This window comes from Phycodurus eques, chromosome 7 (assembly GCF_024500275.1).
Source record: "Phycodurus eques isolate BA_2022a chromosome 7, UOR_Pequ_1.1, whole genome shotgun sequence".
NCBI lineage: Eukaryota > Metazoa > Chordata > Actinopteri > Syngnathiformes > Syngnathidae > Phycodurus > Phycodurus eques.
Genome location: NC_084531.1, coordinates 23,975,942 through 23,989,700, shown reverse-complemented (window position 1 = coordinate 23,989,700; position 13,759 = coordinate 23,975,942). Strand labels below are relative to the sequence as shown.

The 13,759-nt window shown below is 40.5% G+C and overlaps 1 protein-coding gene across 1 annotated transcript in view; it reads left to right on the top strand.

Moving 5' to 3' along the window:
- The window catches only part of dync2h1 (dynein cytoplasmic 2 heavy chain 1), an 86,007-nt gene that overhangs the window by 34,023 nt on the left and 38,225 nt on the right, over nt 1-13,759 (top strand). The window contains 14 exon segments of the mRNA XM_061682719.1: nt 82-195; nt 287-447; nt 2,762-2,885; nt 2,974-3,095; nt 3,775-3,861; nt 5,420-5,546; nt 6,237-6,378; nt 7,508-7,617; nt 7,896-7,916; nt 8,426-8,524; nt 10,964-11,087; nt 12,590-12,645; nt 12,647-12,754; nt 12,894-13,013. Coding sequence (XP_061538703.1) covers nt 82-195; nt 287-447; nt 2,762-2,885; nt 2,974-3,095; nt 3,775-3,861; nt 5,420-5,546; nt 6,237-6,378; nt 7,508-7,617; nt 7,896-7,916; nt 8,426-8,524; nt 10,964-11,087; nt 12,590-12,645; nt 12,647-12,754; nt 12,894-13,013 — 1,515 coding nt within the window.

Here is a 13,759-nt window from a genome sequence, read left to right as displayed (position 1 = left end):
TGTGGTTGTCTCACCCATTTACATTTAGGTCCTTTTAAGTGGACCATAAATAACACTAGCTCATAATTTATGGCCCTCCAGAATGCCAGCGACCAGAAGGCAGAGATGGAAAAGATTCAAGCAAGAATGGCTCAAGAAGTGTCCAAGATAGAAGAGCGAAAAGCCAAAATTGATGATGAACTGAAGGAAGTAAAGGTCGGTTGTCTGGTTGATTTGTCAAGAGCTGCCCTTCACCGCGGATGGCTTAGGCACAGTTACATTCATTTGCTCTCTTTCACTCCTAAAGCCGTTGGTGGATGAGGCGAAGCAAGCAGTGGGAAACATCAAGCCTGAAGCTCTGTCTGAGATCCGCTCTCTCCGCATGCCACCTGATGTCATCAGGGACATCCTGGAGGGGGTCCTGAGACTGATGGGTACCTTCGACACCTCCTGGGTTAGCATGAAGAGGTGAGTTGAGGTAGAAGATTGAGGAACCGCTTTAAGGATACACACAGAGGAGGAAATAGTAAAAAAATGTCAGGTTCAACTTTTGTGACTAAACTAATGAAGTACATTTCTTATAGTAATAAAGCAGCTTCCATGGGTTCACGGGGTGAACGTGCTACCTCCTGTGCAACTCTTTTAAAAAATAAAACATTTTAAATAAAAAGATGCATGAATCAGTTCTATTAAAAAAATCTATTTTGTAATATACAATTGTAACCAAACGCTGTACAACTGATGTCAGTTTGGTCTGCATTGCCGGCAGTAAGTCGGATTCATTTCCAGTGAGAGTTGGACTCCGCCAAGGCTGCCCTTTGTCGCCGATTCTGTACATTACATTAATAGACAGACTTTCTAGGCGCAGCCGGGGTGTTGAGGGAGTCCGGTTCGGTGACATAAGTATCACGTCACTGCTTTTTGCAGGTGATGTTGTTCTGATTGCGTCATCAAGCCGTGATCTCCAACTCACGCTGGAACGGTTCATAGCCAAGTGTGAAGTGGCTGGGAGGAAAATCAGCACCTCCAAATCTGAAGCCGTAGTCCTCAGTCATAAAAGCGTGACGTGCCCTCTCCTCGTCAGAGAGGAGATCCTGCCCCAAATGGAGGAGTTCAAGTATCTCAGGGTCTTGTTCACGAGTGAGGGAAGAATCAAACTGGCGATCAACAGGCGGATCGGTACATCGTCTCTATCGGTCTGTCATGGTGAAGAAGGAGCTGAGCCGAAAGGGAAAGCTCTCGATTTAATGGTCGATCTACATTCCTACTCTCACTCAGCACCCCCTCCAAGGACTACAAAAAGGGTGGGTACTCTTAACTGCTGTTTGGTGCATAGACACAAACAACAGGCAGGACCCGTCCCCGAACCAGAAGGCAGAGAGGAGGCTACCCTCTCGTCCACTGGGGTAAACCCCAATGTACAAGCACCGAGTCAGGGGGCAATAAGTATGCCCACACCTGCTTGACGCCTCTCACCGAGGGCAACTCCAGAGTGGAAAAGAGTCCAACCCTTCTCAAGAGCCCTAGATGTGTATGGAGGTGAGCCTGACTATATCTTGTCGGAACATTTCAACTTCGCACACAAGCTTGGGCTCTTTCCCTGCCAGAGAGGTGACATTCCACGTCCGAGAGCCAACTTCTTAGGGTAAGGGTTAGTATGTCAAAATTAGGTCAATTTCATATTTTTTTCATAATTCAATACTTTTTAAATTTATTGACCAATTTTTAAGTGTTGTAAATGGCTCCCTCTCTATGACGATGTAATGTGAATGAATGACTCAGCAAAGGTGCCGTTTTTTTTTCCCCCCCCTGAAAACTGATTATTTTGGAGATACAGGGTTTCCGCCTGATGGCAGCGATATGCAAATACCTGCAAAAAGCTAGTGGTAGACTTGATGAACAAAAATACAAAGGCTACATCAGAAGAGGCAACTCTTTAGCTAGAGGAATACGAAGGCCAAGATGGAATTCACCAAAATGAAGAGAGAGAACCAAAAATGAACCTTCCCCACAGAGATGCAAAGACTAAATTTTGAAAAAAACAATATAATTTCATGATCTATTATCAATGAAACACAGTGGAGGTAAATATCCTATCTTGGGCTCGCATGGCTTCATCTGGGACTAGTTAATGAATCATCAAAGCATCTACCATCTATTTATGTAACCTACGACGGCAGCATTAAAGTTAACTGAGAAGTCTACTGAAAAATTTTGTCTGTGAATTTAAAGATGCAACACCACTGATGTGGAGATTTGAAATCATGCAGCACCCTGCCAAAATATCAAATGAGTTAAGGCAAAACAGTGGTTGGTTTTAGAATGGCCAAGTTCATCTCTAGAAGTAAGTGCATACAATGTACCTGCTGAAGAGGAGACTGACGGGAGTAACGCCCCAAAACAAACGCCTGAAAGATTTCGCTCTAAAATCTCTTGATAATTTTCTTATTTCATGATGCCTGTGATACAGTCAAGGCCTCCAGTACCAGATACTGTGAAGCATCCCCACAGCATTATGCATCCTCCACCATGCTTGACTGTTGGCAGGGTGTTCTTTTCCTTAAAGGCTTCATTATGCCGTCTGTAAACTTACTGTTTGTGTGAATTGCTAAAAAGTTCTATTTTTGTTTCATCTGTCCATAAAAAATGCCAAAGTGCCAATAATGGTGAGCACAACTGTGTGTGTGTGTGTGTATATATATATATATATATACATATATATATATATATATATATATATATATATATATATACACACACACACACCCATCCTACTCCTTAGCTTCCTGGCTAAGCGTGGCGTGAGGGAGGACATAGTTACATTCGAGGTCAGGAACATCACCCCCGAGATTCGTCAGAGTGTGGAAGAGCTGCTTTACAAAAATAAGGCGTCCTTTGAACCCAAGGTCAGTTGACCCTAATATTCAAGTGCATTTATTGCTCTGATTAACAGAGAGTGTTGAATGTAACATGTGATTCTGTTGTCATGGTCAGAATGCAAAACGTGCAAGTGCAGCAGCCGCCCCCCTGGCTGCCTGGGTCAAAGCCAATGTCCAGTACTCCCATGTCCTACAGAGGATAGAGCCTCTTGAGCGAGAGCAGGCTGGACTAAAGGAGTGAGTACTCATGCACATACTACCCACAATACCACAGTTGAAGGATAGCCCTTTGACAATGCAGCCGTTTTCATGTGAAGTAATCAGTACACATTGAGCCTGATTTACTTACTAAACTAAGAGGGATGAATGTGAGCAGAATCAATGTTAGTAGTTCCATCCATCCATCCATTTTCTGAGCTGCTTCTCCTCACTAGGGTCGCGGGCGTGCTGGAGCCTATCCCAGCTATTGTCGGGCAGGAGGCGGGGTACACCCTGAACTGGTTGCCAGCCAATCGCAGGGCACATACAAACAAACAACCATTCGCACTCACATTCACACCTACGGGCAATTTAGAGTTGTCAATTAACCTACCGTGCAAGTTTTTGGGATGTGGGAGGAAACCAGAGTACCTGGAGAAAACCCACACAGGCACGGGAAGAACATGCCAACTCCACACAGGCGGGGCCAGGGATTGAACCCTGGTCCTCAGAACTGTGAGGCAGACGCTCTAACCAGTCGTCCACCGTGCCGCCATGTTAATTGTTGTGTTTTATTTTTCAATTTATTCTATGTCAAATGACTACAATTAATATATTTACTGCAGTCTGAGTTTTAAACAAGCCTGGACACATTATTTCATTTTTTCCCAGTCAGCCTTGCTTAATGTTGATAACATGATTTATTGTGCTTGTCCAGCAACCTGAGGAAAACGGAAAGTCGAAAGAATAAGCTTGAGAGCCTGCTCAACTCTGTGGGAGACAAGGTTAATGAACTCAAAGAGAAGTATGAACCTCCTTTAATTTCTGCTATATTTTCAACCAGGGTTGTTTCATATTTGTTAATAAATGTTTTATTTAGGGTTGTTTGGGAACATGGCAAAAGGTTTATGCTGCATTGTGTTAGGCCAGTTGTATGCTTTTGATTTGTGAGAACCATTTTGGGTTTTTCTTTTCCAGCACTAATACATTCATAAAAAACAGTTTTGAATATGGTGTGGGAGAACACCTTTTTTTCTGGCCTAAATCTCATAAAAACCTAAGGAAGAAATGAGATTACATGGGGAAAAATACAATATAGTACAATGTAGATTGTTGCAAAGCAAATCTAGAACAAGGGCTCAATCATACTTGTATTGCTAAATAAGATAAAACTTTGATTTGAGCATTTGAAATCAGCCTACTTTAAAAATGTCATCGCATTGCAGGTGAGTTGCAGAAGCTAACTGAGCTACCACGGTTAGTACCGTATATTACGCCATATAATCTGTTGCGCTCTCACCTTGGGGAAATTGACTTTGACGACATCAGGAGTAACCGGCTGTTTAGCATGTTCCTCAAGGTTCCAGTCATCACATTGCAAGATGCCCATTCTACATGTCAGCCTGCCATCCTTGAACAAATTTGCCGTTACTGTCTGTTTACTGCCACTGGCTATTATTGTCATCAAGGATATAAACAATCATGGCTGCCTGAAGGTCAGATCTATTCCCCCTCTCTTAAAATGTACTGGACCGTGATATTTGCAGTCAGGTTAAAGGTCAATAACATACTCCATATATCAAATGACTTAATTCTCTTTTTTTTTTTGTATTCTTGTCCTTACAATGTGCTTTTCAACAAGATAAATATCTTTAATATGTGTTTAATATCACCTTTCTTTTTGCTGCCTTGGTGAAGTGCAAAAAATATATTTGGTTGAAATGATTTTTCTTTGCCTCATCCCAAAGAACATTATGGCTGTATATTCATTCATTCATTCTGCGCAATTTTCCCTAAAATAGCTTAACAAAAATGTCCCAATTTAGTAAATTTCATATTTTGTGTTATTTTAACAAATTATTGACCATCCTAAAGTGATGAAAATGGCTTGTTCTCTTTGACGATGCAATGTTAATGACGCAACAAACGTGTTTTGGGGGGTTTCCTAAAAAGTGATGGTTTTGGAGATTTGAGGATTCTGCCCCTATGCCAGCAAAATGTGCTCGAGCAGCAATTGTTTTTTATTGTTTTATCTTCTCATTAACACACATTGACTGACCAAAATATGATGTACATCTGCACAAACAATTGAGAGCCAATACAACAGCTGTCCCACTTGATGGAGAGAAAGGCGAGCAGGAAAAGAACAGCGAAAGCTCGACATTTTCATTCGTGGAGTCAGCACTTCATCACCAAGCCGCCGAACTTCATATCAATTAGTGTGCGAATCTGTGCATGTGGCGCATACAGCGAACACATTGCAACCTTTTCAAATCTCCGTTTTATTCAAAGTATTTTGAGACATTTTGATTGTATTGCAAGCACATATGGACATACGGACCGCTTGTCTTCCTTTGTGGCAGGTTTCAGTGTCACACTGCAGAGGCAGCAAAGCTGGAGGCTGAGGTGACAAAAGCTCAGGACACAATCAATGCTGCCCAGCAACTGATTTCCCAACTGGACGGAGAACATAAGCGGTGGAATACACAGGTTGTGTAAAGTATTTATACTGCTATCGGTATTATGGCCATTTTGTCGTAAAATTGAAGCACAAAAGGCTTTGCTTTGACAAAAGACATGGGGCCCTGATTTCGCAGGTCACTTATTTGGCTGTTTAACTTCTTTCTGCTGCATCTGTCTGGGCGTTAATTAAAATACTCAATCTCCTCCTGACACAAACACACTCATTCCCTCACACTCCCTACCTTCCTCAACATTTCCTTCAGAGAATCACTTCACTGTTTGCTTGCATTTCTTTTCACCTAACGCACACATGCAAAGTCACACTCACATCAACACAGTGGAACATCAACACAGTGGAACATCACCAAGGAGAGAGAGAGAGATATATATATATATATATATATATATATATATATATATATATATATATATATATATATATATATATATATATAGTGCACAAAGTTTCACAGCCACATTATGCGAAATTTATATTTTAGTCATGATATAAGGCTTTATTAATAGAACTTGAGGTAAAAAAAAATTGGCCACAGTCTGTGATTACCATAAGAAATTAAGATAATATAGAACGCTGAAAAGAAGACCAATTTTATCATTGACCTCAGCTACCTAAATCATGGCTATGCCATATCCTGACTTTTTTTTTACTCTCAATTTTTCCCCCTTTTTTTTTTTTTTTGTCTTCCTGTCCTTCAGATGTTGGAGATAAAGAATGAGTTAGATACACTCCCTGTGAGGGCGATGCTTGCTGCAGCATTCATCACATATTTGTCTGCAGCTTCTGAAGATCGTCGTAGACATTGTCTGGAAACCTGGATGGCTCAATCTGGACTGCAAAGTAAAAGATCATTTAAACACTTGCACACACACACAGACACACACACACACACTGGCTTGCCGCTGATTGATTAATCAATTAAGAGGTTTAAGTTAAATTTAAGACTATAAACTTTAGTCTGTGTTTTACCAACCTTAGAAAGACATATCTCACAACAAATGGTATAATAAAATAATGATGATCTCATCTCAGTTTACTCCCAAATTTACTTTCTTAATGGGCAATCTGGGCCGATTTAATTTCGCACAAAGCTTAATGTTCTTGGAGGAATTGAAGAAAGTTAGGTAAAGAGAATTAAGTAATATCTTAATTATTAAGTTTTTTAATTTTTTTATTTCTGCACACAAGGCTGTAGCGATCAAATATTTTGGGAATTGATTATTCTACCGATTATCGACTAATCGAATAATCAGATAAAATTAATATTGCGTAAGAGTTTATTGCAAAAAATCTGATTTAATGATTAAACAAAATTAGATAAACAATAATTACCGTAGGCAGTATCACATGAGAGGGAATTATTTTGTACTCCCTAACCTTTTTGAAACCGAGCGCTACTTCTTGGGTCCTGATAATGCGAAGACCTACTAATATATGATATGCACTTTTAAGACTGTTTCAAGTTCAATTACTTCATACTACGGCTGCAAATAACGATTATTTCCGCAATATATTAAACAGGCTTTTTTTTTTACTAGAAATTTATTATGATTCAGTTCCTGGTTTGGTCCGCAACATGCCAGAAAATAGGGAAACATGTTGATAATTGTTTTTGAAAGTAAAAACATGTTTGCGAATTTCTTATTTTGATTAAACACAAAGATAAACAGTCTGCTTTCATGGAGGACTAGCAAAATCAGATAATATTTACTGTTGAGAGGTTGAAAACAGAGGATTCAGATTTTGTTACGTTAAACAATAGCCCTAAACGATTAATCGATCATCAAAATAGGTGTCAATTATTTTGATAATTGATTAGTTGTTGATTAATCGATTAATTGTTGCACCTCTACTCTCACGACACATTAATAGTTGGGAATCACTGCAGTATGCAAAATAATGTTATTTGTGTTTACTCATAATAGAACATAACTCATCGCAATTCTCATTTTTGGGTATGTTTGTATAGAGTTTGACTTCAGGTCCTTCCTGTCCTTGGAGAGTGAACAGTTGATTTGGAAGAGTCAAGGGCTGCCGTCTGATGACCTCTCCATGGAGAACGCTATTGTCATACTACAGGTCGGGAACTAATTGTTAATCTAGTCTTTACTGATAATATCATTTATATTAATGAGCTCTACGCTCATAAATTATACTACAGATACCAGAATCCAGTTTTATAGTATTATGTTGTCTTGCCCTCCCTTCATCATTCCATCCCTCATGTTCACCCCTTTCTTCCATCCCGTTTTTGAATCATCATTCAAAGTATCAAACAATTGCACTGAGCCTGTTGTCATCCATATAAATATATTACATCTGTTTTTGTGTATTCTTTTTCCATTTCTGTCTTATAGATCAATGAACTTAAGTTACGGGTAAGGAGTTGCTCCATCATAGCCCCAGTGTGTTTGTTTTGACTGTGCTTATTATGTTATTTATTATGTTATTATGCCACATTCTATAAACACGGACGGTGACCCACTCATGGAAAATATTACATAAAAACCTATTAACTTAATTTGTTTACTTTTTGAATACCTGCAGCAAACGTCATGTGAAGTATATGTTAATAGCTACAACAAAATAACTGTGCAAGCAGAAATAGTACTTCAGTACATGGATTTAGCCTTTACACGTTCAGGATGATCACGTTTGCGATGACACTAATAAGACAGAGAAAGTATAAAAAGTACAGAGCCAAGGTGGGAATCATACACCTGTCGTATGCAGGATTGATGCTGACGAATAAGCGTAGCAGAGACAGAACTGATCTTCACTTGTGTGTACATACACCTCATTTCCTAGTAAAGTAATGCAGGCCCCTGTAGTGTATAAGACATCCTACAATAACTAAACCATTTGTGTTTTTTTTCTTTTTTCTTAGAGTGTTGCATGTCCTTTTCTCATCGATCCTTCCTCCCGAGCCACAGAGTGGCTCTGCACACATCTCAAACAAAACCGACTTGAGGTTATCAACCAACAGGTAAATACGTCTTAAAGGTCAACTACATCATTAACTATCATTGATACATACCCGCAGAATGTTAAGTGAATTACAGAAAATATATTATGATAGTTGTTTTGACCAACACCGTAGGTATTAATTTAACAAACTCTGTATTAGTTTATCTTTAAATTGTTGTGGTATTAAACTTCATGGCAGAACAGTGCACATAGAGTACTAGAGCAGTGATCCAGCAAATACAGCTAGAATGACTAATGTATGGTGGTAAGCAACTACTTTCGGCTGTTAGGTCAAGCAGTAGAGTTTTTAAGCTTCCGCTGTGGTATTATAATTGCGGTTTATTGAGAATCAGACCTGCAATTGGCTGGCAACCAGTTCAGGGTGTACCCCGCCTCCTGCCCGATGATAGCTGGGATAGGCTCCAGCACGCCCGCGACCCTAGTGAGGAGAAGCGGCTCAGAAAATGGATGGATGGATGGATGAGAATCAGACTTGATCAGTCGAACAGAACAAAGTTTATAGAAGGGAGAGAGAAACAAAGACAAATGACAAATACAGCCGTGGCCCAATGGTTAAGATCATCGCCTGCCACCGTGGGGGACCTAGGTTCAAGACCCCGACTGGCCCATCCGCCAACATCTCCTGGACTCACGGCTGAGACACTGATACCCCGAAATGCTCCCTGGGTGCTTCAGCTGCCCCGTGCTCCAGTGTGTTCCACTAACTTGTGTATGTGTTCACTGTGATGGGTTAAATGCAGAGAACAAATTTCGTGTGCATGCATGCATGTTCATGACAATAAAAGGTGATTCTTCTTCTTCTTCTTCTTCAAAGCACTTATTGTAAACTGGATGAGCGAAGTAGATCATTACATTATCTACAACAATGAAACCTGAAATATGAGTGTTGCATGGGGCTGTTGTGCTACACCCTGTGAGGGAAGGACAGTACAAGATAGAACAGGAGAAGAAGCATGCAGGACAGGGGTCGTGAACCCGACTGTACAACTGAAGTGTGGTTGGTGGCATTAATTATGTGAATTATAAAAGTCTACACGAGGAGAGTATAAGTGAGGGGATACACAAGCGATTTGCATATTCATGAGTTCTTTGTCGCAGTAAGTGCGTGACCCCACACCCAGTAAAAGAGGCCTAGGGGTATGTGTCTACGGATACATGCAAGTGAATTGATACCATTTTACATGCACAAAGACTGACAGACGTGACCTGTAATTGCTGTGGCCGCACTGCAGCGGCTGAGGACCCCACCCAATCAATCGTGGGGCGGGATCAGGCCCAGGGGTCCACCCGAGAGCAGCCCGGCGGACGGGACATGTCCCACACCGAGGGACCCAGGGTGGTCCGCCGGCCCCACTGAGGCGCCCCCCGACAGCTGGCCGGTGGGGGCCGCAGGGACCCAATGCCCCCCCCCCCCTCACACTGCCCCCCCCCCCTCCACCCCCAGGAGAGCAAGACCAATGTCAGTAAATATAGTTTGGCGCTACATCCGTAAGTGCAACTTGAAACTCTACTATGCAAAGCAAAACCCATTTATCAACAACACCCAGAAACCCCGCCGGCTTCTCTGGGCTCGAGCTCATCTAACATGGACTGATGCAAAGTGGAAAAGTGTTCTGTGGTCCGACGAGTCCACATTTCAAATTGTTTTTGGAAATTGTGGGTGGTGTTCTCCGGGCCAAAGAGGAAAAGAACCATCCGGACTGTTATGGACGCAAAGTTCAAAAGCCAGCATCTGTGATGGTATGGGGCTGTGTTAGTGCCAATGGCATGGGTAACTTACACATCTGTGAAGGCACCATTAATGCTGAAAGGTACATACAGGTTTTGGAGAAATATATGCTTCCATCCAAGCAACGTCTTTTTCATGGACGCCCCTGCTTATTTCAGCAAGACAATGCCAAACCAGATTCAACAGTGTGGATTCGTAGTAAAAGAGCGCGGGTACTAGACGGGTTTGGCTGCAGTCCAGACCTGTCTCCCATTGAAAATGTGTGGCACATTATGAAGCATAAAATACGACAACGGAGACCCCGGACTGTTGAACAGCTGAAGCTGTACATCAAGCAAGAATGGGAAAGAATTCCAACTACAAAGCTTCAACAATTAGGGTCCTCAGTTTCCAAATGTTTATTGAATGTTGTTAAAACAAAAGGTGATGTAACACAGTGGTAAACATGACCCTGTTCCAGCTTTTTTGGAACGTGCTGCACCCATAAAAGTTAGTGATTATTTGCTCAAAACAATAGTTTATCAGTTTGAACATTAAATATCTTGTCTTTGTAGAGTATTCAATTAAATATAGGTTGAACATACTTTGCAAATCATTGTGTTCTGTTTTTATTTATGTTTAGCACCACGTCCCAACTTCATTGGAATTGGGGTTGTAAAATGAAATTCTGAAATTCATAATGGGTCACACATTTATATGTCTATAAAGGACAGTAACTTCATGACAGTCCTGGAACTGGCAGTCAGATTTGGAAAAACTCTCATCATTCAAGAAATGGATGGAGTGGAACCTGTACTCTACCCACTGTTGAGGAGGGATCTCATCGCACAAGGTACAATTGCACAATGCACAAAAACACTTTTGGTTATTATTTTAGGGTTGTTAGGTAACATTATTTATCTCAGATGCATCACAATTCCATTCAAAATACTGTAATCCACATCATATTAATTAATACATTTGGAATTAAATCATTCAGGTTAATCATCAATTGCCTTTTTAAATGTATGTCTCATTACCCTGTTCAACTTAATTTTTACAGTGCTCACATTTTTTATTGAATCGATACATTTTTGGACTTAAATCATTTTGGTTGGAAAAACGATCAAGCATTTAGAAATGGTGATTGGTGGAACACTGAAGCATGTGGTTTGTAGTTCTGCTTCCATTCAGAGGTTCTGGGTTCAAGTCTCAACTCCCACCTTTTTTGTGGCATTTACATGTTCCCCCCATGCTTGTTCACACTTTCGAAAAGGCAGTAGTTAAATCACCCAGCTGCGGCATTGCGCAAGCACAATACTCTCACAGTTTGGACGCGGAGGGGTTGCTCTGTTCTGTCTGCATCTGGGTGTCAGTCTCAGAATCTTAAAAACTCACCAATATAATACCCCGAATTTTTTTGGAAAAAGAGACACTAGAGATGTCTAAATTCTCACAAAATATAGCAACAAAGTCGCTGAGTTGGTTACACTGATTCACTCTATTTATCAGCCCCTAAACATGGCACGTACAAACAGCACAACTTATTATGCTATATATGGTAGTTATGATTATTCAAATTTGAAACTGTAATACTCACCTTTTAAAAGGTTATCACAGTTCATCAGTAAACGGTAAACTCTTCTTGACGCTCCACTTGAAATTACTCAGTTTTGGGGGGTTCGGTTCTGTGTCAGGCAAATGAACCCCTCTACTTTCGGCCAGAAATGTGTTTTGTGTTTAGTCATCACTTCATCATCAACCTGACAAATTACACTGGTCAATTAGTGTTCTGATTTTTGCAATTGGTGCATGCAGTGGACACATTGCCAATTGACACACACCTTGACACACTGCCAACACAAATACCCCATATTGCCAATTTTACTGAATATTTGAGTATGTGCCAGATGTCAGAAGCTAATGCTGATAATGCTTTGAACTAATGCTAATTTGTGCTAACACTGCTGCTCTCCTTCGGTTTTTGTTTTGACATGATGCATATGTGTAGTCCAGAGGCCAGAAATCGCTACTCTTACCCTAGCTGCCAAGTCATAGGTGGCGAAACTTAGTGTGGGGGCAGGTATTATGTAAATTAGCTTTACTGGTACGGAACCCCCTCACACACACACACATTTTCTGAAATAGCTAGATAATGGGGTGTTGACCATGGGAGAAAGGAAGTGGTAAGAAAAAGGCCATGTTGCATTGCAGGGATTAGAAAGTCTATACGCTAAGTACAATGGCTGTAAAAAAAAGAGTAAAGGTCAGACTTGTGAGTTACTTTTAAGATAACCCATTCCCTGTTTTGTCTTTTCTTTCTGATATCACACATTTGAATGCACTTGCGCACAGGCCCGAGATACGTTGTACAGATCGGAGACAAGGTTATTGATTACAATGAGGACTTCCAGGCTCTTCCTGGCAACACGTAATCCTGCTCCCTTCATCCCTCCTGATGCTGTTTCTGTGGTTACGGAGGTCAACTTTACCACCACAAGGGCAGGCCTGCAAGGACAGGTGATCTATTTTTTTGTTTACCCCAGTACTAAGCCCGCATTAAAGTCTACTGTACTTTTATCAATTTAAGCACTTCTTGTTGCTGAACAGTGCCATGAGTCAGATTTGTTTGTTTGTTTACTGGTGTGTTTGTGAATAGCTTCTGGCGTTGACCATACAACATGAGAAACCAGAATTAGAGACGGAGAAAACAAGACTACTCCAACAAGAGGAAGACAAGAAGATTCAGCTTGCGCTATTAGAAGAATCACTGTTGGAGGTACACCATTAACGAAGAAAACCAACGCTCGTTGCCCATGTCGTATGGTAGTGTGTTATTTGTGGTACTTGGGCATCACATCGACATGTATCTCTTAATTAAACAGTCATAGATTGTGACTAGACCCCCCTGTTTCACTCTGAATCATTATTAGTTAGCTTCTCCAAACAGCTAGAAACTCCAACTGCATGTGGTGCAGGTGTCGCAATAAAAGACACGATAATAAGTTATTTATCAAGTTTGGACTTTTTTAAACTACTTGTTTTGCATTAAAATATAAAGGGATAACTAATTTTACTGCTTGGCAGCAACAAAATGAGGCTGCAAAGCTCGCGCAATTGAAGTAAGTTTGCTGCATAAACAGGTAGCCACAGAAATTTAATCAAAGTGGAGAATCATTTCCAAATAAAAACAACAAACATTATTGTAACTCTTGGAGGGAGCTCAGTCTCATATTGTTAGCACGTCGATAAGTCTTTGTTCCCTTAATCCTCTGTCCGTTCCATGAGTCTATTAGATGTTGCTTCTACAGTTGGATGATTTTTATCTCTCATCTTGAGGCTCTGTTGCACAAAATTTCCTCCATTATCATTTTACTATTTTATACACGAGACTAGACAGTTCATGTTTAATTGTCAAGAGAATGCATTTTTATAACTGTGAATATTATAAATGATAATACATGATTAGATTATCATCTAATATCAGTACAGATTATAAATAGTCATGACTTAATTCATTAGTAA